General features: G+C 40.2%; 1 protein-coding gene across 2 annotated transcripts in view; it reads right to left on the reverse strand.

Annotated features, from left to right (window-relative positions):
- LOC140211625 (guanine nucleotide-binding protein G(q) subunit alpha) overlaps positions 1 to 24,804 on the reverse strand; it is a 243,042-nt gene extending 218,238 nt beyond the window's left edge. Inside the window, exon 1 of one of the 2 annotated variants that reach the window (XM_072281561.1) lies at positions 23,969 to 24,804. In XM_072281561.1, coding sequence (XP_072137662.1) covers positions 23,969 to 24,104 — 136 coding nt within the window. In that variant the 5' untranslated portion in view covers positions 24,105 to 24,804. The remainder of the gene's footprint in view (positions 1 to 23,968) is intronic. The other variant, XM_072281562.1, reaches the window with a different exon arrangement.
- Between the last annotated feature and the right edge of the window lie 1,930 nt (positions 24,805 to 26,734).

Consider the following 26,734-nt stretch of genomic DNA (forward strand, 5'->3'; position numbering starts at 1 on the left):
ATATGAAAACCACTATCTTTACTAGTATCTACTCAATATATATGAAAGCTTAAACAAATTAAACAGAAGTTAACAGTGTTATGTATGTAAATGTGTGTGTGTATAGCTCCCAAACTATCAAGCTTAGGAACAGTTTTTAAAAGTCTCAAGAAGGTAAAGTAGAAAAGTTCAGTAATCCACAGAATAAACGATGGGAGAAAGATTTGTAATCCAGAATATAATGTAGAGTGAAGGCGATTATGTCGAATTCCACAAGTTCCACACTGGTATAACGAAATAGCAGACATCGAATCATTCCGAAATCCACCTGGAGAAATCACCCAATGACAGTCACAGGAATATCATCTTCAAGTGGTTACTACATAACACCCCAATTCCAGGTAAGGGCCAACAAAAGTGGTACCACAGGATACTCCAACAAATCCACACATATGGATTATACGAAGTGACAGTCACCCATCCGTTGTTCACTGCGTGCCGATAAACAACCCAACTTTTTGGGCCTGGGAGAGTATGGAACTCCCAGTCTTACGGTGACAGCAACAAGCTGAAGTTCCAACAGCTTTTCCAGTCAGAGTGTGTGTGTGTGTCAGTCTGTGTCTGTCTGTCAGTCTCTCTCTCTCTCTGTCTGCAGCCGGCTGCCGCAGCTTGTGACTGACATCATAGCCCTGCCTCACTCCGGCGCTCTTAAAATAACACTCACAATACGAGTCTGCATCTCTCGTAACACTTAGATAAATTTGAAACTTGTAAGCAAAAGCCACCTAATTGACCCGGTTAGAAAAATGACTGAGTAATGGAAAAAAAACAGCAGGGTTGATTGATAGATAAGCACTATGGTAGGATGTGATTAATGATATTTGGGAGCATCAATGTTAAGGTCACACTACTCGCCACAACCAAATGAAGAGACAGAAAGCTGCATTTCCAATTTACCATGACCCACAGATGATAACCTTGTCACTGGTGCTGATGAAAGCAGTAAATTAAAATATGTTAGTAATCTAAGCGAACAGGTAGTAACTGGTTTTCAATGTAAAAGTTTTGGACTGAGAAAGGATTAAATGGAGACAGTTCAAACTGGACAAATAATGAGAAACTGTTGGTAGTTCAAAAGCAACAAGGATCCACATAAATACATCAATATAGAAAACTTTTGATAATCCACCAAGGATTCACTGAAAATTTTATAATGAGCTCTGGAATAACATCCAATAATGTGGAAAATCTACAATTCTGGCATGCCAGATTATTGGCATTTTATATTTACGTAATTGACGAACACGGAAAATAGTCAAGAGCCTGGCAGTATTATCAAGTGGACTGGAGGGCAAGAGTCTAAAAGTCACGCTAAAGTCAAACAAATCAGTTGTTAGACTATGACAGTGTACTGTGAGAGCTGTTATCCAACCTTAGGAAGGTCATTCAGATGCTGCAAGAAATTCAGCAATTTACCAAAATGATATATGAGCTCAAAATGTTAAGTTACAAGGATATATTGCAACAAAACTAGGGCTGTCTTCTCAGGAAATTAGGTTGAGAGGTGATTTGATTTACATGTTCCAGACAAAGTGACCTTTATAAGGAGACAGATAGAAACTATTTCTCTTGTTTGGTGAGTCTTGGACTGGGGAAAGGGTCTAAAAGTTTAGAACCAGACTTTGCAAGAGTGAAATTAAGAAATATATTTCTTAAAGTTCATGGTAATTTGGAAATACCTTTTTCTTATTTTTAGATCTGAGTAATATAGATTTTGTTAACCAAAGGTAATGAGAGATAAACACACTGAAGCATATGGAGATGGGTCAAAATCTGCCATAATCTCATTGAATGGTAGACAGACCTAACTCCATATTATTTATCTATTAAATTGCACCTTCAATTCAAATTGTGGAAAATGAAACACTGGTATTCGATATGAAATTTAAATTGACGTATTTAAAGCCTGTCTGTGTGTGTGGGTGGAAACGTGGGGAATTGAGAAAGGTTTGTTTTACGCACATTTGTATGTTGTTCAGTGGACAAGCTATGTTGGTACTAGTATGTGCGGCAAACTTGTGGGCTGCCCCCAGCATGTCCTCAGATTGTGTTTGTTGCTAACACAAATGACACATTTCATGTATCTTTTGATGTACATGTGATTAATAAATTAATCTTCAGAGGATTAATTTTTTCATATGCAAAGCTCGTCTGGAACCCTATTGCAATTCACCTGCACTGCAGGAAGGAAAAAAAGTTCAAACACACAAATTTAAATTAAAGAAAACACATTCAGCCAATTCTTGCAGAATTCCTCGTTTTTACATTCAGCCAATGTTTAATTCTAGGGGCAAAGGCGTTCTGAATAGGAGTAGTGGATCTAGCAATGGAAATATTTGACCATAGTTTGCAGTGGCCATTAGTAGAGCTTATCATCAGTAACAACTGCAACGTGCAGTTAAATGTGGACCTGCTATCCTGGTGCTTCACTACATTCACTGCAACCAAGTACACAAGTTGATTAACTTCAGTGGGACTGAAAAATTTATCTTGACAAGTGTCAATTTCATTCTTCCAAATCTTAACATCAGTGTTGGCAGCTGCTTAAAAAGGTAATTTCTTATGCCTTAATTAACTCAATGCAATTTTTCTTTGCTGGATTTGCTTTCTGTACTTACGTTTACAATGAATTTACCTTGCATTTCTTGATTTAAGCTATCTCACACATTTCTTTAATTGACGAAGTTGCAGGAAAATACTGTTTCTTGGACAGCAAACACAGAGGGTCCCAGTCTGAAACAGCTCCAACTACCATAATCTGCATTGCAAATACCCACAGATAATCTTGGAGAAGACTCAAGTGTAGTGAAACAAAGAGTTCTTCGCCACGGTCTCAAAATCTCATTCACTGATATTTGACATTTGCTACATTTACCACATTTTGATCTGAGATTCTTTCCCACAAGTCTGACAATAAAGACTATTTTCAACTTCTTTCCCTGCTTGGTATCATTGCTGTAGCACTTTACACTTTGCCTCTGAAATTCAGTAGCTTTGCAATACCTTTAGGGCAAGCAGATTTCTTATAACAAATTGGGCTAAGATGATGGAGGAGACCTTATGCACAAGTCCACAAAACTCCAAGCACACATACAAGCACAAATATCAAAAACTGTTCTGGAGCAAAATGGAAGATTTTAGGCCCATTTATTGATAGGCTGGCTCTTGGGAGCTCTGCATGCAAAACATGGGTAAATTGCAAATGAAAGATTGGACAATAATGATTAAATTTTTATTATCCCTGGACCACCAAAGTGAAAAGGGGGCTTTCAAAATAACATTAGGAACTTCCACTTCATTCATCATTCATCAGGAGCACTGAAGCCAGTGTATTTATGACATCCCAAATGACCTGCCCATCGTATCCATCACCTACCCTGCTTATGGACGGAGTCAACTATCTCAGAACCCAAAGAAATGGAGTGGAACCAACCTACACTCTGGCATTTCAGTATCAGATTGTCATTTTTGTTTTTATGGACTCCCATCCATGCAAGGTTCATTAATGTCATTGTTCCCAAATACTTTTCCAAAACAATACACCAATGTTGTTAACTTGATCTTTAATGTACTTTTGAACTTTTGCTAAAAGTGTTTATAAATACAAGAAATAAAAAAATCCTGCAAAAATCATCTTCACCCTTCAGGTCAAGCTCAAAACATTCCACCTACTTGTTATAAACTTAATATCTTCAGAGTGTATTTCTTCCATCTTGAAATTACACCACAAAGAAAATAGCTGTCCACACAAATAAAAGACAATAAAATTTATTGCTTCATTTTATGCACAGACAAAAATAAAATTAAATGAGCATCATCAAGAAACCACAAGACCAAGAGGAGAGGTCAGCTGAAGGAAAGAATTCTCCTTCTTCAAGTTATTTAAAACCATCACCTCTTATAAAGTTAAATCAAGTGACATAGGAAACAGAAGTCCCTCTTACTAGCTCTTCCTTCAGTTAGTCCTGACGAAGGGTCTCGGCCCAAAACGTCGACTGTATCTCTTCCTAGAGATGCTGCCTGGCCTGCTGCGTTTTCCAGCAACTTTGATGTGTGTTGCTAGGAAACAGAAGGCTTAACTTTCAGATGAGCTCCATGCCTTCTATGATGCTCTGACCATTAAAACATGGACGAACCATGCACGAACTCCTATATCTCCTGATGATCCTGTGATTTAAGTCTCTGAAGCCAATGTGTGAAAAGCCTTCAGAAGGACGAACCACTAAAAGCATCCGGCCCAGATGGGATACCTGACCAAGTACTAAAGACCTGTGCTAATCAACTGGCTGGTATGATCACTGAGGTCTTTCACCTCTTGCTTTAGCAGTATAACCACCTGCTTCAAGCAGACTTCAATCGTACCAGTGCCCAAAAAGAGCATGGTAACCTGCCTCAATGACTATCACCCAGTAGCACTTACATCCACAGTGATGAAGTGTTTTGAGAGGTCGGTGATGAAACACATAATTTAGTGCCTAGGAAGTGACTTAGATCCACCCCAATTTGCCTTCAACAGGTCCACAGCAGATGCCCTTTCATTGGGTCTTCACTCAACCCTGGAACATCTGAACATCTAATCAAAAAGCTCCAAGACCTTGGCCTCAATACCTCCTTGTGAAATTGGATTCTGGATTTCCTCACTTGCAGATCCCAGTCAGTTCAGACTGGCAACATCTCCTCCACGATCTCCATCAGCACAGGTACACTAAAAGGCTGTGTGCTTGGCCCCCTGCTCTACTCACTTTACACTTATGAATGTGTGGCTAAGCACAGCTCCAATGCCATATTCAAATTTGCTGATGACTCCACTGTAGAAGACCGAATCAACTGTGATGGTGAATCAACATACAAGAGGGAGACTGAAATTTTGACTGAGTGGTGTCATAACAACAACCTCTTACTCAGTATCAGCAAAGGCAAGGAGCTGATTATTGACTTCAGGAGACGGAAAACAGAGATTCATGAGCCAGTTCTCATTAAAGGATCAAAGGTGCAGAGGGTCAGCAACTTAAATTCCGAGGTGTTTTTATTTCAAAGTATCTAATCCAGGCCCAGCACACAAGTTGGGCAATTACGAAGAAAGCATGACAGTGCCTCGACGTCCTGAGGAGTTTGTGAAGATTCAACATGATATTTAAAACTTTGACAAACTTCCATAGATGTGGAGAGTATATTGACTGGCTGCATCACAGCCTGATATGGAAACACCAATGCCTTTGAACGAAAAATCCTACAAAAAAAATTGCGAATACAGGCCAGTCCATCACAGATAGAGCCCTCCCAATCCTCATGAACATATCCACATGTCGCAGGAAAGTAGCATCCATTATCAGGGACCCCCCATCACCAGGTTATACTCTCTTTTACTTGCTGCCATCAGGAAGAAGGCACAAGAACCTCCGGACTCACACCGCCAGGTTCAGGAACAGTTAGTACCCCTCATCCACCAAGCTCTTGAACCAAAGGGGATAACTTCACTCAACTTCACTTGCCCCATCACTAAAATTTTCCCACAACCACTTTTAAGGATTCGTCATCTCATGTTCTCGATATTTATTGCTTAATTATTTATTATTATTACTTATTTTTGTATTTGCACACCTTATTGTCTTCGGCACTCTGGTTGAACACCGTAGTTGGGCAGTCTTTTATCGATTCTGTTATGGGTATTATTCTTGCTGTTAAGTAAATTAAGTCACTAGAGAACACTACTAGTAGACATGAAGCAGCCTCTTTATTCGACAAAAAAAAAGAAATAGCAGGCATCATATAGAGACCCTTTCGGGGGGAGGTTTGGCTGGACTAATGCTACCTGATATTTTATGTGTTAAACATCAAAGGTCAATTCCATATTTATAATGCATCTACAATGCTTTTTTTGGAACTACACACAAACTTCACACCTCCCAATTTGCACCCACACCACAGACATATAATCAGCATTGTCTGGTTTGTGATTCAAGGCTTTTCAGAACCTATTGTTCAGAGCTGCATTTTAAATTATATCTGCAATCCATGTTCAGATTTTAAGATTGGTGGCTGAAGTTACTTGCTAAATGTGCTAAACCCAAAAATCACTCAAACAGTCCCTCCTCCTGGCCCTCTTGGACAAAAATAAATTAATACCAGGAAAGGTCAACCTTAAGGAGGATCTACTCAAATAGAGCAGCAAAAATGCCTTTCCTTGGAATTTCGCCCCCCCCCCCACAATTATTCTATGTGCTTCTACATCTACTCCATCAGCCCTAATCGCTATCTAAAAAATGGTAAGCAGAGAGATTGCTCCAGAAATTTGAACAACATCCTTCAGAAATGCAGCTTCATTCGTAATCCATTGGCTGTTCCTCTACTGGCTGATTGCACCTTAATTACATTGTTTTCACCTCTTCACTCACTGGTAGCAAAAATTCTTTCTTTCCAGGGGCACCAGCAAGGTAATTGCATCAGGCTCACAGGCCCTCTCTCTTCAATGTACAGGAAGGGGTTGGGATGATATCCATTTGAATGACTGCAATGACCTTCTCCCCAATGGCGCTCCCTTACAAATTGTCCAGTCGATCGCTGGCCCCAACCGCTGAAAGGGGCCAGCTCACGTATTATATATTTCCTATTCATGTTGGGCGTGACTGCCTTCAGATGCTTTGTGCAATCTTTCTCCGTCTGCCATGCCATTTAAGTTGTGGAACTGGATGTCTCTGCTTGAATGTAAACCCTTCCCCATCTACATTCCCTGATATCTTTTCTATTCCATGCTATTCAACTAATCATCTACCTTCAGCAACCAGCCTTCATTACAGAGTACCGTTATCAATCACACTTTAACATGCTATTCACAGGTTTCTGTCACACACTCAGTGTCTTCTGCCTTTGCGCTTCCTGCAGATATGTTTTCATCAGCTGTGGTCGGGTCTGGTGTGGCCAGCTGGTGTTTAATTCTTAGGCTCTCTATAATTACACATTCTGGATACACTTGATCCCCCACTCTGTCTGTGGGAGCAACAAGGTCGTGAGTCTTGCACTTTAACCTGAGTCCAGTGTTTCCACTGGCTGCCTCGTCGAGTCTGCACACAGACACAAGTATCACTTGTTAAAAGTACCATCTGTGGCCCTCTCCACCTGGGTGCAAACTCTGCCCTTTCAGGCAGCGCCCGCACAATGACTTGGTCACCAGCTATGGGAGGACTATTTCCTTCCCTTGGCTCTCTTTGATCAGCAATGTGCTGTTGTTTTGCTTGGTCCTTCAACACTAAATTGGTTACAAAGGTCTTTCACATACTGTGTCATTCCATCCCTGTAAGTCCCAGGCTCACCACAACCCATAATTATTCCAAAAGGTAGTCGCATTGCTCACCCCATCAATAATTTGTAGGGGCTGAGACCCAGCGTGAGGTTTGAGGTTGCTCGTAACCTCATCATGATTTCTGGTAATACATCAACCCACGTCTTTCCCATTTCAGCTAAGGCATTCTTGATTATTCAGTTCATCCTTTCTACTATTCCCGAATTCTGAGGATGGAAGGGTATGTGGGACCGGTGTTGAATCCCTAAAAGTCAATACATTTCCTTCATCACTTTGTGCGATAGCAGACCAATCCTTGTTGAGAAAGCTTCAACCTACTGGGTGAAGTGATCCATAATTAATAGACAGCAGCTTTTCCCTATGCTTCTTGGCAGGGGACCCATGAATTCCATCAACATGATTTCCCAGGGTCCCTTCAACTGTGGCAGGTTTGCCAGATGTAGATTTATGCCATTACCAGGGTTATGCTGGGCACAGATGATACAACGGCGGCAGAACTTCTCAACATTCCCGTCCATCCCAGGCCACCACCAGTCCTGTTGGAGGGTCATGATCATGCTCCACCTTCCCTAATGCATTGACTCATGATATAACTTCTGTAGTATCTGCCTAGTACATTACAGGGCCATCATGACTTCTTCCTCCCCATGGGTCCAGCTCCCATCTGATCCCTCCTTTGCTCTCCTCCATGCCTCCTTCTCTTCTGCCTCCACCTCTTCATACAAATTTACTGAACTGTCGTCAGATGTTTCTTCCTGCACACTTGCAATTTCAACTGCCTCTTGTTCCTCTGCTGCCCTCTTCACACTGATGCCTGCCCACTCGTTTCCTTTCTGCTCCCTACTCTCCACTTTCTGGTGAGCTTTTACTTTAATTACAGCCACCTCTGCTGGCAGGCTCACTGCTTCTGGACATTGTTGCATTAGATGCCCGTGCTGAATACCTTCCCCTGTTGAGGTCCAAATCCTCATCATGCACATGCTATCAGATAATCAATCACCACCCTGAATGTGTACCGGCTATTTGTATACAGTGGCATGCAAAAATCTGGGCTCCCTTGGTCAAAATTTCTGTAACTGTGAATAGCTAAGCGAGTAAAAGATGACCTGATTTCCAAAAGGCATAAAGTTAAAGATGACACTTTTTTAATATTTTAAGATTACTTTTTTTATTTCCATCTTTTACAGTTTCAAAATAACAAAAAAGGAAAAGGGCCCGAAGCAAAGGTTTGGGCACCCTATATGGTCAGTGCTTATTAACACCCCCTTTGGCAAGTATCACAGCTTGTAAGTACTTTCTGTAGCCAGCTAAGAGCCTTTCAATTCTTGTTTGGGGGATTTTCGCCCATTCTTTCTTGCAAAAAGCTTCTAGTTCTGTGAGATTCTTGGGCCGTCTTGCATGCACCGCCCTTTTGATGTCTATCCACAGATTTTCGATGATGTTTAGGTCGGGGGACTCTGAGGGCCATGGCAAAACCTTCAGCTTGCGCCTCTTGAGGTAGTCCATTGTGGATTTTGAGGTGTGTTTAGGATCATTATCCTATTGTAGAAGCCGTCCTCTTTTCATCTTCAGCTTTTATACTGACAGTGTGATGTTTGCTTCCAGAATTTGCTGGTATTTAATTGAATTCATTTTTCCCTCTACCAGGAAATGTTCCCCATGTCACTGGCTGCAACACAAGCCCAAAGCATGATCGATCCACCCCTGTGCTTAACAGCTGGAGAGGTGTTCTTTTCATGATATTCTGCACCCTTTTTTCTCCAAACATACCTTTGCACATTGCAGCCAACAAGTTCTATTTTGACTTCATCAGTCCACAGGACTTGTTTCCAAAATGCGTCAGGCTTATTTAGATGTTCCTTTGCAAACTTCTGACGCTGAATTTTGTGGTGAGGACGCAGGAAAAGTTTTCTTCTGATGACTCTCCCATGAAGGTCATATTTGTGCAGGTGTTGCTGCACAGTAGAATAGTGCACCACCACTCCAGAGTCTGCTAAATCTTCCTGAAGGTCTTTTGCAGTCAAACGGGGTTTTGATTTGCCTTTCTAGCAATCCTATCAGCAGTTCTCTCTGAAAGTTTTCTTGGTCTTCCAGACCTCAACTTGACCTCCACCGTTCCTGTTAACTGCCATTTCTTAATTACATTACAAACTGAGGAGCTTAGAGGAGCCCATGACTGCTGACTGTTGGGACAAGGTTCGAGGAGTCAGGGTATTTATAAAGCTTCGAAATTTGCATCACCTGGCCTTTCCTTACGATGACTGTGAACAAGCCATAACCCTAACAAGCCAATTAAGATCTGAGACCTTGGTAAAAGTTATCTGAGAGCTCAAATCTCTTGGGGTGCTCAAACTTTTGCATGGTGCTCCTTTCCTTTATTTCCACTCTAAAATTGTACAAAACAAAAATAATACACTAATCTTGCTTAAAATATTGAAAAGAATGTTTCATCTTTAACTTCATGACTTTTGGAGATCAGTTCATCTTCTACTCACTTAACTATTCACAGTAACAGAAATTTTGATCAGGGGTGCCCAAACTTTTGCATGCCACTGTATATATTTGCTCATCTGCCTTTACTGCAGTGCAGTGCAGTGCTGCGATCAGGGCCACCAGATCCACCATCCGAGCTGAGCAACCCCATGGCGGTGCTCCTAAAGCAAATACATCACCCGTTTCCTTCACCACGGCCCACACGGTCCATGGCTTTCCATCTATGTACCACTGAGACCCATCTATAAATATTTCCTCTGCTTCCCCTACCAGAGGTGTTTCCTTCACACCGATGTCTTCTTCCTGCTCTATTTCCACTTGGCACTCTGTGCCTCCCCCTCTGTTAGGATGTTGCTCACAGGATTCTTTCCAGTATCCCTAACTATTGTTGCTGACTTGTCGGTGTGGCCACACTGGCCTTGTTGGGTACTCTATCGGTTGCCTATGTTCACTGCCCCTGGCTTATCCATATTATTTCTTCCTTTCCTGAATCTATAACAGTCACTGCTTCTCTTAGGATGTCTAGTCGAAGGATGGTACCTTCATCATTTGGATCGACCCAGAAATACGCTGGAAGCTGCACCCTGCCAATTTCAAGTATCTGTGACTCTCTTTGTTCTGTTTTCACTGTTTTTCCTCCTGCACCCATAATATAAATAGCCTGGCCGGTTGTTGGCAAGGGTAGATCAGTTATCAATACCAATGCCCCTGTCTCAACTAACTTATTGCATTGCTGGCCTCCTAACAGTACTGTTTGTGTACATCTGGCAGCGGGGGCTGCTGTCACATCTTTTTCTGACCTAGAAGCCGTCTTCGCCAGCTCCATGATCTGATCAACAGTCAGACTGGTCAAACTCGGTGCCGACAGGGTGACATGGTCTGTGTGACCTTCACCTGTTTTTCTTTCCTTTTTGTTTGGACACTGCCTCCAACCATGCCCTGATAGCCACAGCTGTACTCCTGTACCCTCCCACATCTATTCCAACAGTTCCTTGCTACATGCCCCGGCTACCAGCAGACAAAGCAAATCTTCTGTGATGATACAGCAACTGCATCCACTATAGGCACTTCACAATTTCTCTTGCATTTTCTTTGAGCTACCTCACTGGGCCATGAAACTATCGCAGAGCAGGTCGACCTCACCTTATCCCTAAATCTAAAATTTCCTGATGGGCTGAGCTCAGGCTTCCTTCATCATTTTCAGGAAGAATGGGTTGACCCTTCATGGATTATCCAACATTGAATACTCCTCATACGCCCAATATTTATGTTCTGCATAATCCATGGCAGTCTCATCAGCTCTTTGAATCACTGCCATTATCATTCCCCAGTTATTCTTACCTCCCCGTTAAAAACAGTACCTTTCTTCATTGCTGGCATTCCTGGTAAATGCCCATGTAAAATCCCACACCCCCTGGGCCATACTCTCCCACATATTTCTTGGGCACTTTGCTTTTACAAGCACATGTAGATCTTCAGGGTGCATCTGATGAATTTCAACCACTTCCTCGAGCTTGCACCAGAATCCTGAACTGCCACAAGCAACTCTGACAAAATGCTCCGTTTCTCCCCAGGCATGAAAGACGTATGAATGGTCATAATCAAACTCAAGGGCTGGCTCGTATCATCAAGGTTCTCAACCTGACATTCACTGCCTGACCTCAATAGGTGCCATCCTGACAGATATATCTGGGTAAATCCTCTCCCTGAAATATCTCCATACTAATTCCCAAACTACGCCAAATATAAATGACGGGTACCAGTTAATCATATTTAAAACCACAGAGTACATACTCCACAACCTGCCATTTTTGAGCACCTGAACTCATGCCTGCTGTATCCTTTGCATCACAGTTGCAAAACGCATATGCTAAAATGCAGTTCCCAGAAAGAGTATACACCGGCATCCCGAACCTTCAATAACCACCCTTCACAACTGGTGACTCCATCACACCACTGTCTCTTACAAAAACACACAGGCACGCACACACACTACTTATATATCTGCCAGTTCAGCTCTCCATGTTCATGATACCTCATTTTCCTGTGTACCACTGACCTGTATAGATCCAAGTGTGAGTGCTAATTTTAAAAATACTCACCCACTTAGCCTAAGATCGCTGGCCACATAATGAGTCGCAGAAGGTATCCCACTTCTGATACCCAATCATCAAATGATAATTCCACATTTACATCCAAAATGCTTTCTTTGAAACTGCACACAAACTTCACATTTCCCAATTTGGACCTACACCACAGACATAAAAATGAATTTTAATCAGCATTGTCTGGTCTGTGATTCAAGTTTTTTGGAACCCATTGTTCAGAGCTGCATTTTAAATTAAAAATCTGTGATCTATATTCAGATTTGAAATTTGGTGAGTGAAGTTTTATCCAAATGTGCCAAACCCAAAAATCGCTCTAACAGTTCTATAGAGTTACTGAGTATGCCTACAAGAAAATGAATCTCATGGTGGTGTATGGAGATATGAATGTGCTTTAATAACAAATTTACTCTGAACTTTGAAAACAAAACCAGCATGTAACTAATTATTTATTATTATTATTTCACTATTTTTTTTCCTGACAGAAATGGTGTAAGCTTTTACTTAGCAATTCTACTTTTAAACAGGTATGAGAGGAAGAGAGAAGGATAGGAGAACAGAAGGAAAGGAGCTAACCAGTTTCCTGCTTCAATGTAATTTAATAGTATTTAAGCAAAAAATTGGCAACAGAGCTCAGTGGAATAGTTATTCCCATCAGCTTCTTGCTCATGAAGTGACTGACACAGTGTAAGAAATGTATAGAGGATTTAAGTTACAGTACAAAAGGATTAAAGGGTGTGGGTAGTTAAACTGGAAGTAGGGATAACATTAAAAAAACTAGTGAACCTGAAAGAATAGGAGCCATGGGGCAGGAGAAGAAAATATAGGAAGGAAGTCATTAACAATTATAGTTTTCCTAGCAACATAACTAAACTCCCCAATTTCCTCCTCTGCCACATCACCCACCATCTCATAGTCAAGTGAAATGAAAAACAGAATTTTTGTTAACTCTCCACTTTTTAAGTCGCAAGCCAAAAAGGTAAGTGGCCAGATTTTGTAGGGAAATATCACAATTCCAAGCATATTTCAGCATTTCCTTTCCTAAAGTGCTAAAAGAGAATTTTTGTGCATGCATACATAAATAAAAACTGAACTCTTGAGCTTGTTAATATCTGTACAGTTGCAACTTCAGAACTCCTCTCTGATGAGATGTGGTGCAAAGATGAGGAGGGGAATGGGGGAAAAGGAGGGGGAGAGAAATTTCCCAGTGATTTTAATGGATCTACTAGCAAAAAGCGGTTAAGCAAAATGTTTGCAATTTTTAGACTTAGTTCAACTATTGAAATTATAAAATTTTGCTTTGAGATGTTTCCAAATTTAATAAATATTGAGTTTTGACAGCTCGTTAGGCTGGGTCCATGTTGTTGGATTTGCCTGTTTAATTCATAAGATTAGACTATTTAATAGATATTTTCTTGAAGTTCTCTGTGATGACTTGTTGGGGTGTTGTGGATAGTCTGGAGTGTTGCCAGAGGTTACAGCGGGACATTGATAAGTTGAAGAACTGGGCTGAGAAGTGGCAGATGGAGTTCAACCCAGATAAGTGTGAAGTGGTTCATTTTGGTAGGTCAAATATGATGGCAGAATATAGCATTAATGGTAAGGCTCCTGGCAGTGTGGAGGATCAGAGGGATCTTGGGGTCAGAGTCAACAGGACACTCAAAGCTGCCACACAGGTTGACTCTGTGGTTAAGAAGGCATACGGTGCACTGGCCTTCACCAATCGTGGGATTGAGTTTAAGAGCCAAGAGGTGATGTTTACAGCTATATCGGACCCTGGTCAGACCCCACTTGGAGGACTATGTTCAGTTCTGGTCACCTCACTACAGGAACGAGGCGGATACTATAGAGAGAGTGCAGAGATTTACAAGGACATTGCCTGGATTGGAGGGCGTACCTTCTGAGAATACGTTAAGTGTACTTGGCCTTTTCTCCTTGGAGCGACAGAGGATGAGAGGTGACCTGATGAAGGTGTATAAGATGATAAGGGGCATTGATCATGTGGATAGCCGGAGGCTTTTTCCCAGGGCTGAAATAGCTCACACGAGGGGGCATAGTTTTAAGGTGCTTGGAAATTCGTACCAAGAGGATGTCAGGGGTAAATTTTTCCCCACACAGAGAGTGGCGAGTGCACGGAATGCACTGCCAGAAGCGGTGGTGGAAGCGGATACAATAGGGTCTTCTAAGAGCCTCTTAGATAGGTACAAGGAGCTTAGAAAAAGAGGGCTAACCGCTAGGGAAATTCTGGGCAGTTTCTAGAGAAAGTTACATAGTCAGCACAACACTGTGGGCCAAAGGACCTGAAATGTGCTGTAAATTTATTTTAAGTAGTTCTTATATACAATTAACTGCTCCCACAGCAGTCACAGCAGATATATGCAAGCTTATTAAGCCTCTTGTGATTATACAAAGTATAATTCTAGAAAGCTCTGGAAGTGTCTTTGTTCAGTATTACTCGAACAATGGCTTTCTAATTGGCTAACTCTTATCTACAAATTTTAATGGAATTTTCCCTATCTCTGTAGTATAAGAATAGCTGACCATAAAGTAGCTTTAAACTCCTTGGTGTTATAATATCAGAGGACCTGTCCCGGGCCCAACACGCAAATGCAATTAACAAGCGCGGCAGCGCCTCTGCTTCCTTATGAGTTTGCAGAGATTCCGCATGACAACTAAGACTTTGACAAACTTTTACAGCTGTGTGGTGGAGACTGGTTGCATCAGAGCCTGGTATGGAAACACCAATGCCCTCCACTGGAAAATCCTACATAAAGTAGTGGATATGGTCCAGTCATCGTGGATAAAGCCCTCCCCACCATTGAGCACATCTACATGAAGCACTGTCACAGGAAAGCAGTATTCATTACCAGGGATCCCCTACCACCCACGTCATGCTCTCTTCATCCTGCCTCAATCAGGAAGGTGGTACAGGAGCCCCAGGACTCACAACAACCCATTTTCACTTCAAACCAGCTACAGCGTAACATCCTTCATTTTAAACAGCAGAAGAAATCATTTAATTTGGCCATTTTCCACAGAGTACATTTTCCATCACTCCCAGATATAATGTTGAAATCAGTAAAATGTAAATGTTTACATTCTCATTTGTCATCTCAGATTTAGAATGCAAGATCCCATTGAAATAGGTAGAACCAAGGTGCTAGATTTTGCAGGATGACCCACTTTTTGAAATTAAGCCTTCTCCCTATCCAGCACGAACTCTGAATAATCTCTTCTTGTTTTGTAGTTTTCTCACCTTTGATATCACTTAATCATTTGTAAACATCATTCTGATTTGCACTTTGGATATTTCCATGTGGTTGGCACTACTCCTATCTATTTTGGCTTCCAGACACTGTTTTCACACCTTTCTATTGACTGTTAATGATTCTTTTCCTGCTTTTCATTCGATAGCTTTTCTATTCACACACACACACTGTCTCTGTCCTTTAACCTAACCATCAAAAAACATTCCGGCTCCCTGACTATTGCATCTCCTTCTTTATACTTGCCATATTGTACCTTACTACTGTGTGTCGAGGGGTAAAAAGGGAAGCTGCAACAAAAGGAAGGAAAACCACAAGGGCCAAAGTATCCTCACATTTTAGAGGCATGCAGATCATTAGAATTAAGAACTTATTTTAAACTAACATCTATCCCACAACGTGAGGGAGTGAAAATCGTTGCATTATGACTCCACTGTAATGTACAGACATGTGAATTTACGTCTAATGGCTTGTTGAAGAAGCTGTCCCAGAGCTTGTTGGTCCTGGCTTTAACGCTGCAGTCGCGTTTGCCAGACGGAAGCAGCTGAAACAGTTTATGATTGTGGTGACTGGTGTCCCCAGTGATTTTCCAGGCCTTCTTTCTATCCTCAATGGAGGGATGTTCACATCCATAGATGCACTGGGCTGTATATACCATTCTCTGCAGTGCCCAGTTCCCGTACTAGGCGGTGATACAACCCAGTCAGTATGCTCTCAATAGTGCCCCTGTAGAAGGTCTTAAGGTCTGTAGGAAGAATGAAGACAGGCTCACTCCTACTGACATCAATGGATCTGGAGTTGAGAGGGTGAACAGCTTCATGTTTCTCGGTATACACATCACTGGGGATTTCACTTGGTCTATACGTACCAGCTGTGTGGTGAAAAATACACAACAGCGCCTCTTTCACCTCAGACAGATGAAGAAGTTCGGCACGAGTCCCCAAATCCCAAGGACTTATCACAGGGGCACAACTGAGAGCATTGTGACCGGCTCCATCACTGCCTGGTTTGTGAACCGTACTTCCCTCAATCGCAGGGCTCAGCCCAGCACATCTGTGGATGCGAACTTCCCACCATTTAGGATATTTACAGCCCAGGTGTGTAAAAAGGGTCCGAAGGATCACTGGGCACCCAAGTCACCCCAACCACAAACTGTTCCAGCTGCTACCATCCAGAAAATGGTACCACAGCATAAAAGCCAGGACCAACAGGCTCTGGGACAGCTTCTTCCACCAGGCCATCAGACGGATTAATTCACACTGACACAATTGTACTTCTAAGCTATATTGACTGTTCTGTTGTATATCTTACTGTACATTTATTACAAATTACTATAATTTGTACAAACTGAGACGCAACGTAAAGATTTTTTACACCTCAAGTAGGAGAAGGATGTGAGAAATAAAGAGAATTCAATTCAATGTAAATTACTTCTCATTTAAGATCTCCAGTTCTGTTGTGATGATGTTAGGTAGGGAATTCCAGAATTTTGACATAATGAAGGAATATCCATGCAAGAACATTGTATAACAGAGAATATTTGTTTCTCCATCTCAGCCTAATCCTTACAATTCTATTAAGACATGGCATCTCAAAAAGGTGGCAATTATCATTAAGGACCCCATCACCCAGGACGTGTCCTCTTCTCATTGCTACAATCAGAGAGGAGTTACAGGAGGCTGAAGACATATACTTAATGTTTTAGGAACAGCTTCTCCCCCTCCACCATTAGATTTCAGAATGGGCAATGAACCCATGAACACAACCTCACTCAATTTTCCTCTCTTTTTGCACTTACTTAAGTTTTATCCATTATAAATATATTTATTCTTATAATTTATAGTATATTTTGCACTGTACTACTGCTGAAAAACAACAAATTACATATGTCAGTGATAATAAACTTGATTCAGATTCTACTCGTTTCATATTTCACCCACAAACTCAGTGCTGTGCATCACTCCCCAAAACTCCAATAATAATTTCCACCACGGTTGCATCCTTCAGCTTCACTGTCTTGTCATATACAGTATGCTCATTATCATTGTCAACTGCTCATTACAACCAAACCCATTTAATTGACTTCCACTAACTGACGTCTTACAATTCCATACAATTAAACTATTCACTCCATTTTCCCTTGATGCTAATCCTATGATAGAAATTACATTGTACATGAAACACTCTGTTTAAGAAAACCAAGTTGGTTGTGTTGGCAGAATTCTACTAACCAAACAGACATTTTGGCATTGCTCTCATGGCCTTCAGAGATTTAAGAAGAATCTAAATGAAATAAAATAACATACTGCTATTACAATGGTATCTGTTTGTAATCAAGAGATCTTGCTGTAAAATGATGTAACTGGGTCAAAGGGTTTTTATTTACAACACAGGAGCCAAATAGTTCCTTGGTAGACAAGTATTCCCTTTCTTTATAAAAATAAAAGCGCACCGATGATGAAGAGGAGGGAAGAGCACAGAAGGTCAATTTCTAAAGTAGAATTTACTAAATCAGAAACCACTTTGAACCAACCATCATGTCTAAACTTCTGCAACAAATAAATAGTTCAATGTGCAGACTCAAGAGACTGCAGACACTCGAATTTGAAGCAACAAACAATCTGAAGGAACTTACTAGATCAAGCAGCATACATGGGGAGAAAAGAAATTGTCAACACTTCAAAAAATTATCTAGTGGTTTCCCGGCATATACGACAAATAAACTCTTCTCAGGCTTCCAGCCGGGCACAGGTGTTAATTATAACCGACATTTTGATGACAAACTCTGCCATCTTCATCAGGGATAATGCCTGGGGATGTCTAGTCTGGTGGTAATTATACCCTGTAGTCCATCCCTCTGATGGGATGAGAACTAACCAATCAAGTTTCTGCTCTCTCACTTTGTTTACTATTGAATTCCAGTTCTTATTTAGAGCAAGACCTTCACCTTTGTTAAAATTCTTTTCCTCTAGTTTTGCTTTAGTGGCTTCCTTTACAGGTGGTCCCAAAAGTCAACGGCATGGCACAGTAGTGTTCTACTACCGCCAATTTCTCCAGATAACCCAAACAGATACACCACCTGTGTGCATTCGCAATGGCCATAGGATTGACTTCAATGGCACAAAACTACTGTGCCATGCCAATGGCACCTGGTAAAGGAAGCCATTGAAATAAAACTAGAGGAAAAGATTTTTAACAAAGACAAAGGCCTTGCTAGAAGAACTGGAATTCGATTGTAAACAATGTGGGAGAGTGGAAACCTGATTGGATGAGGACTAACCAATCAGGAGGGACAGACTACAGGAGTATAACTACCACTGGACTAGACATGCCCAGCATCATCCCTGATGAAGATGGCAGAGTTCATCATTGAAACGTTGATTATAATCTGTTCCTATACCTAGCTGGAAGTCCGAAAAGAGTTTATTTGTCAACACTTTAGGTCAAACCTCACATTAAGGCTGAGGTTGGAGGATTAGCAAGTACAAGAAAGGGGGAATAGTGAGAATTTGGCCAATTAGTGATTGGGGGACCAGGGAGTTGTGAAGGATACCAGACAAATGGAGACAGGTAAGGGAATGGGGGAGTGTTGGAGTTGGGAGACAGAAGAAGGTGGATGATAAAGTGGATGTAGACAAAAAAAGATAGATGGAGCCAGTTGGGGGGAGAAGGGGGTGAAGGTGGATACAGTTAGGATGACGATAACCAAGAATACAAAGGCTACCAGTAATGGAATCTAAGAGGTAAAGGAGGTTCTAATGGAAACCATTAGGAGAGAGATACAGGGCAGATGGGGGAAGAGATGTGATGTGTGAAATATGTGAGTAGCAGGTGGATTGAACCCAGTTGTTTCGGAGAATTGGAAGGGATCAAGGGTGGGTAAGAAAACCCAGGGAGCAAAGCTTACATGAAGTTGGAAAGTTAAGATGTTCATACCCATGTGTTGTAGCCTTCTCAAGGAATTGTTCCACTAGATCAAGGGTTCCCAACCCGGGGTCCACGGCATAAAAAAGATTGGAAACCCCTGCTCTAGATGGCAGTATAGTTCAGTGTGTTAACCATATAATGAATCCTGTATTAGTTTTATTCATCAGCACATTTTGAACCCTATTATAGTGCTGCACTGAAGCTGATTCAAATGTGATAATGAGACACGGGAGAAGAGAGTTGTGAAAGAAGAAAGGAAAGGGCAACAAAAATTAAAAGGTCAGCCTGCCAATCACAAGCACAGATGCCTTCTGGGATGGGCAGGAGGACAGAAAAATCTAGGCAAATATACTTACATATACAAAATACTTACATATTCAAAATAAATAGCTTGTCATCTATGAAGCTTAACTGTAGCTGGGATGAACAATTTCTGCATAGTGTTAAAGCCACAAGAGTTAGATCATTGCTAGAACCAGATCATATTTAGACCTCTTGGCCAATTGTTCAAAATTTCCATGTGGAACTGCTTTGTTATATGGTGGCTGTTTCAGCCAAAGAATGGACATAATAACTGTAACAGCAGAAAATAAAACCTCAAGCGAACTAAGATGAAAAGTGTGAACTTAAACGGAAAAAAACGCAAAAGAAATCTGTTACAAATGCATTTTTTGCTAAACCTTACCTTAGTATAACTGAAACGCAGTGCCTCCAGGTCAAAAAGATACAAGCCCCATTGCAAAATCAAAAAAATTAAGGCTGACATCTGAGTGCAGTACTGGTGGGGTATAGCATTATCTTAAAAACTATCTTTCAAACAAGGCCCAATCCATTTGCTGTTGTGATATAAAACAAATTCCCAGGAGTTAAATATTTTTGCAATATCTGACCAATTTTATTCCTTCAGTCACAAATACCACAAAACAACTTCTATTTATTATTTTTGGACAAATTTTGTTATGTGTAACTTGGCAACCATGTTTACACACACAATGGCAGAACATCACAAAATAACTGAATTAATGTAGAGAGTATTGCGATGTTCAGAATAACAGAATAAAGCTAATAGGCAAATTATTTCCTTCACTGACTTCATCAAAAGAATACGCATTTCTTCTTACACTTTAGGTTATCCCGTATGCAAGAATAATACTTACTTCATTACATTAATGGGATCAACACTTGGCAAAGAGGTGAAATTGTCCATCAGATGCCAATATTACCTCTATTATTCAATCTCAGCAAAAAAAACTCTAGTCAACACAATTAAATTCAGTATTCCCAATCTCATAGCTGGATCAAGTTCACAGATGCATACTAAAAGTAAAATATAAGGCAGAAGTTCATTTTTAAATTAGCAACTGAACAGATGCCACTTGGGTGAGCACCGTACAAAAAACCACCAATATAGCTATAACTGCCAAAAGGTCTATTTACCAAACATTAATTATGAAACCATTCTCACATACTAGCAAACAGAAAGTCTTAAAACTGCAAGATATAAAAAAATGCCCATGGTTTTTTGGTGATGTCACTAGTTTCCCATGATAAAATTAGTTTTCTAATTGTCTAATAACCTTGCACACAATTATCATTATAAACTAGAGAATCTACCCTCTAGCCCTGTCTGTATTTTCTTCAGATTCACCTCTAATGTTACAATTTGTACCACAACCAGCATGGTAGGTTTAAGTAACAGTTCCAAACAGAAAACCAGATGGTTCAACTACTCAGTATGTATTCTCTTGGTATTTCTAATAACTCCAAATCCCAATTGAACAAGAACTTACTTAATTCCTTCTTCCAAGTCCCATACCTATAATCTGTCCCACATTCTTACCACCTATTTTAGCAACTGCAATTGCTCCAGCTCCCATTTTCGTTATTATTAAATTTAACTCCAAATGTATGAAACCTATCATTTCACATTCTTATATTTCCTTGCAATGCAAAGCTTCAGCATAGTCAATCTCATCTTAGGTGCCATTTAAGTCTAATGATCAAGGTGTAGTTTTTTCAGTATCTCCCCATTTCCAAACAGAATTACTAAATTGCAAGCAGCATTACAGATGTAGTCTTACCAGAATCAAAGGTATTTTAAAATGCCTTGTCAGTATTAGTTATCAGTAGGCTCAGAACAATTACTCTTTACTAAATCAGAATATTGAGGGCTCAGGTCCTGTTCCGAATCGCTCTGGATATATCCATACAGTTGATTTGAAGAAATTGGCTTTCATTTGCAACATTAAATTAAGATCCCATCAACGGACACAACGAACCTCTTAAAAACCAATTATGGTAACTTTCCCTTTTAGTTGCACTATTTATTCCTCAGTAACGCCATTAATGCCTTGCTGTTAATGGGACATTTTTGCAATGTGGTCACTACCATTTCCCACTTTGAAACAATCATCTTTAAAAGCATTTATCCAACTCAGAAACAGTTTGAGACATCCTTTTGATAGGCAATACTACAAATGCAAGGTAATTCTGCAGTTCTTACACCTTATGCAATTTTCTGTGCTTTTTGCCATTCTTTTTTTTAAATAACCATTGCTCATACAGCTGACAGCTACTTAAAAACAATTAAAATAATTCTCGAACTTCAAACATTTATCTTGTTCCTCTTTCCATATATGCTGCCTGATCTGCTGAGTGCTTCCAGCAGTTTATTATTATTTTACCATGTTATTAATGGTGATAAAACATACTTAATATACCAACAATACACTATGATTTACTGGATGCTGCAGCACCCATAAACAGACTTTAAATTTGTCAATCTGTACCTTAGAACATTCGCATTGACAGAAACAAACACCAAGAACCATGACCCAGTATAATCATTGTGGTGCCTCAGTGTAATCTTTAATTGGATCAAAGCATTTCTGCTTTTACCTTCTCACCCAAAACTGCTGCAACTTATTATTATTCTCGCATTAAATTCTATTTTAACCTTTATTTCAAATATCACTGTGATGATTGCACGTTCTAGTATTAATTGCTTGGTGACAATAAAGTATTTGTGGTGAAATGATGTAATCTACTATGATGTAAATTAGATCCATTTAAAAATCAACCTTTAAAAAGAAAGTCAATCTGAAAGTACAGGAAAACACTCAAGATGCCAGGCTAATTGTCCCAAAAACAAGATTAGATATGTCATTTCAAATAGCTCATGCATATACAGAAAATTTTATTAATCAATGCATTGGGCTAGGACGTTAAATATAATGGTAATTGCATCTTGGTGTTCAAACTTTTCACTGGTTAATATTTCCCAAAATATATATTTACAGTATTATTTTATGCTGATTATATTGCATAGACTATAACCAAATGCTCAAACAGGTATGTAGAGTTTAACCTGTCTCAAGCAATATATGTACTTTAATATTCTGCTTAACAACTTTCATCCATATAAATGCCTACAATGACAAGTAACTGCAGTCCTATTGATGAATTTAAATGGCAGGGGCATAAATATTCTTGTTTCTTGTTGCTCACAGATGAATTCCTGTCAGATGGTGAGAAACAAAGCTTCCAGATCCAATACAAGGAAAACAACATTGCTCAATACAACTCAATCAGGAACACCAAATACATTTGTCACCTGAAACAATATGCTTTCTAAAGTACTAACCATTCTCTAACCGTTCTACCCTAAAAGTGAAGCTCTCTAGTAAACTCAGAGTATTTTCCCTCATTGATAATGTTTACTGTATGCACGACAGAATCAATCTCTGCGATTGCTGTGATTAGGTAATCCACTTATGTAATCCGAAGTAATAGCATTGCTCATTATCTCTCTCTCTAGCTTTCCCTGGTTGCAGCCAGTGGCACTTGATACAGTTAAGTATTTCTCCACTTTTGACTTGGTAACCATGAAAATTGATCATTTGTGAATAATTGAACTGCACACTACTTATCAAAATTAATACTTTGAAGTCTCAGTTTGTAAAATGATGCACATTACCAGCTCTTGGAAGGAGGATCAGATGGTTTTGATTTCACAATTGGTTGACTTTGAATAAAATCAAACACAGAAAAAGGCACCACATTATTAGGCCTTACTCAGAAATCTAAAAATAACCTACCTACAACAAATGCACAATTCATCGGTGAATGACAACTTGTAACATCTTTGGGATGTTCAGCAACATCAGTCACCCAATGCCACAGAACTCTGTATTGTGAGCACACCGTGCACGTTTCAAAATCTACCATTTTTTTCCCAAAGAAGCTTAATATGTCAACGACGCCAGTTACACACGACGAAAAAACATTTATCTTGTATTTAACTGTGTAATCCTGATGAAAATGAACTACAGGGTTCTACTGAGACTAGTATCGTGAAAGACTGCTCTCGATCGCTAAAATCGATCAACACGTTCACAATACTGTGACACTACAAAATGCCTTCATTCAAAGGATTCTGATAACCGCTTTACAGTAAATACCACAGCAAAATGTTAATTTTGATTACTACAAGCAGATATCCCAATTATCAATGATTAAGTACTCTTAATTCCCATATTCCCTATTTTGGGTATAGAAATCAGAAATGAAAACAATAGTGGCAAAATCAGCATCACAACAATTTCCACTGCATCAAAAGTTAATGCATAAACACGAAACGAATTATTAGGTCACAACCCGCAAACCAATGCATCGACCCAATGGTTGAGTGAAAGCGGACACACAGTTTGTTACAATCCCGCGGTGTGGCGCGAGTGGGGTCTCTGGCCAAGGGTGGTCTTTTAAATTAAAATGTAAACTATTTGCAATTTTTTTTTAAATGTATAGTGCATTAACCCCACCCCCTCTCCAAGACTCACCAAGTAGCAGCAGTTTGAGCTCTCTGCGCGCATCCCGCTTGTCTCTCCGCAGCTGTCTCTCGATCTCTGCGTTGATCCTTTTCGCTTCTTTCGCCTCTTCGCTTAGGCAGCACGCCATGATGGAGTCGAGAGTCATGTAGCCGGCTTTTTTGTGTGTCTGTGCGTATGTGTGTGTGCGTGTGTGTCGGTGTCTGCTTGTAGTGAGGGTGTCCTCAATATTTCTCAACCTTACTAAACATGGAGAATTTGTGGGGCGCTTTAAAATGGGGGTTGCAGGAGGAATAATTAAGCTGTTAAATTTAACACGAACTACCACAAAGGCTGAAGCCGATTGTTTTTAAAATCGGGAGCTGGGGATATCCGATCTCTCCCCCTCTCTCTCTCTCTCCTTACGCTATGAAGGATTATAAATCTATCCTGCGGCAACCCTCTTCACTTCTTGCTTCTTCCAATGTTCAGGACACTTGGCTGCCGACTCCGTACCGCTGTCACTTTCTCTGCCGTCAGCTTCGTGGCGAGTTTCAGAAGCCGAAGAGGCGGCCTACAGTAGGGGAAAGGAAGGAGAGAGAGAGAGAGAACTGCTGCTGCTTTCCGCCAGATCCACGGGCGTGGTAAACTAGAGAGAATATGGCGGACACTTTACTCCCTCCCTCTCAGGGACTGGGAATGCAGCTGCAAAATCACTGCACGCACCTGAGGGAAAAATACTAAAAAAAATACAGTCAGATATAGCTGAACACCACTATAACACTGTATCTTTTTATCCGCATTATCTTTATTCTCAGATAGGCGTATAGAATAGTTTCCCATTTATCCAATCTACACATACACTTTAGTCTTGACAGCCTTGTCCCTGATGAAGCTGTACTGGGTCTCGCATAAAATGACGCTGTGATTCTAAAGGGACTGAGGGGGAGGTGTAAGGTTTTATGACTACCAACATACTTTACAGTGAACTGTGTGCAATAAAGGGTAAAAATAACAAACTTGGGAAAGTAGGAAATGTGTCACTTTTTCCGCCTATATTTTCCTGAGGTACAATTTTAAAGGCAACATTTAATGCTACAGTTGTAAAGTCAATTATAACTACCCTCGCGATATTGCGATATCAATTTCAGATAGGATGAACAATTTCAAATTGGTCTATCTATTGACAAAACATCAGCGGAGCAACAAGACGACCTTGCTGAATATATTTCAGATCCATCCTGAAATACCATAGACTCACGCAAAAATGTGAAGACACTACCGAATTAATGCTAATTATTATTTGGGTTGTCAATCCAATGTTAACCCTTAAGATCACATTAGTTTTTCATCGATGGTATACAATAACACCAAAACTGTCCTGACAGCAGTGGGGACTGTTGTATCTTCCAACATATTTTAAGAGAAATGCTACAGTATAAAAGGACTCGAATAATGGCAACCACACGTTTCTACCGTGATTAAGATAACCGAGCTCGGGCGAATCTTAACAATTCAGCGACCCTCCGATCAATTTCCCGAAACACATTTTTGTATGTATTCATATAAGCAGTGCACAAGCGTCTAATCCGAGGTTTTGTTTTACAGCGGTAAAATGCCCTGGGTGGCCTCATTTTAGAAGGGTGCGCGGATGTTTAATTTCGGAGTTGTCGGGGAAGATAGTTTCAGCGATAGTGACTTTATCTTAATATATATTTTTGCATTACTACTGTCATTGGAGCTGAAAAGTTTCGCGCCTGAAGAAGTAGTTCACAGAAAAATCTTGTGAAATGGTCAATGCTCATCACAGTGTAACAATCTGTGTTCCATGGGAAACTATATTCAAGTTATGCCAATTTATCTGATATATATTGGTTTACTGGATGTTTTATTTGTACGTCAACGATCTTTTACATAAAACCAATATATAGTTGAACAATTTATTATAGTTTGGTGATTTAAACTCAATTCCATGGCAGAAGCTAATCACGAGCAGTCTCTTTAACAAACACAATCAATGCACAAGTCACCACCTTCATTGTAAAATTTCATTGTAGGTTTTGGCCTGAAACGTCCATTGTACTCTTTTCCATAGATGCTGCCTGGCCTGCTGAGTTCCTCCAGCATTTTGTGTGAGTTGCTCAGACTGCAGATTTTCTCTTGCTTGTTCATTGTAGAATGTATAGTTTAAAGCTATTTTAACCATACTTATGTCAGCAGTTTTATATCTATCTATCTATCTATCTATCTATATATATATATAGTTTGTCATTGATTTAGATAATGGAATTGATGGCTTCGTGGCAAAATTTGAAGATGATACAAAGATAGGTGGAGAGGTAGGTAGTGCTGAGGAAGAATGCAGAAGGACTTAGGCAAATTGGAAGACTGGGCAAAAAAAGTGGCAGATGGAATACAGTGTTGGGAAATGTATAATAATGTATTTTGGTAAAAAGAACAAAAGTGCAGACTAGTATCTAAATGAGGAGAAAATTCAAACATCAGAGGTTAAAGGGATTTAGGAGTCCTCGTGCAAGACTCCCAGAAGGTTAGTTTACAGTTTGAGTCTGTAGTAAAAAAGGCAGATACAATGTTGGCTTTCATTTCAAGGGGAATAGAATATAAAAGCAAGAAGATGCTGCTGAGGCTTCGTAAGACACTGGTCAGGCCACACTTGGAGTATTGTCAACAGTTTTGGGCCCTATATCTCAGAAAGGATATGTTGTCATTGGAGAGAGTCCAGAGGAGTTCATGAGGATGATTCTAGGACTGAAGGGGAGCTTCCAGCAGCTTTGGGCC

This window comes from Mobula birostris, chromosome 17 (genome assembly GCF_030028105.1).
Source record: "Mobula birostris isolate sMobBir1 chromosome 17, sMobBir1.hap1, whole genome shotgun sequence".
Lineage (NCBI taxonomy): Eukaryota > Metazoa > Chordata > Chondrichthyes > Myliobatiformes > Myliobatidae > Mobula > Mobula birostris.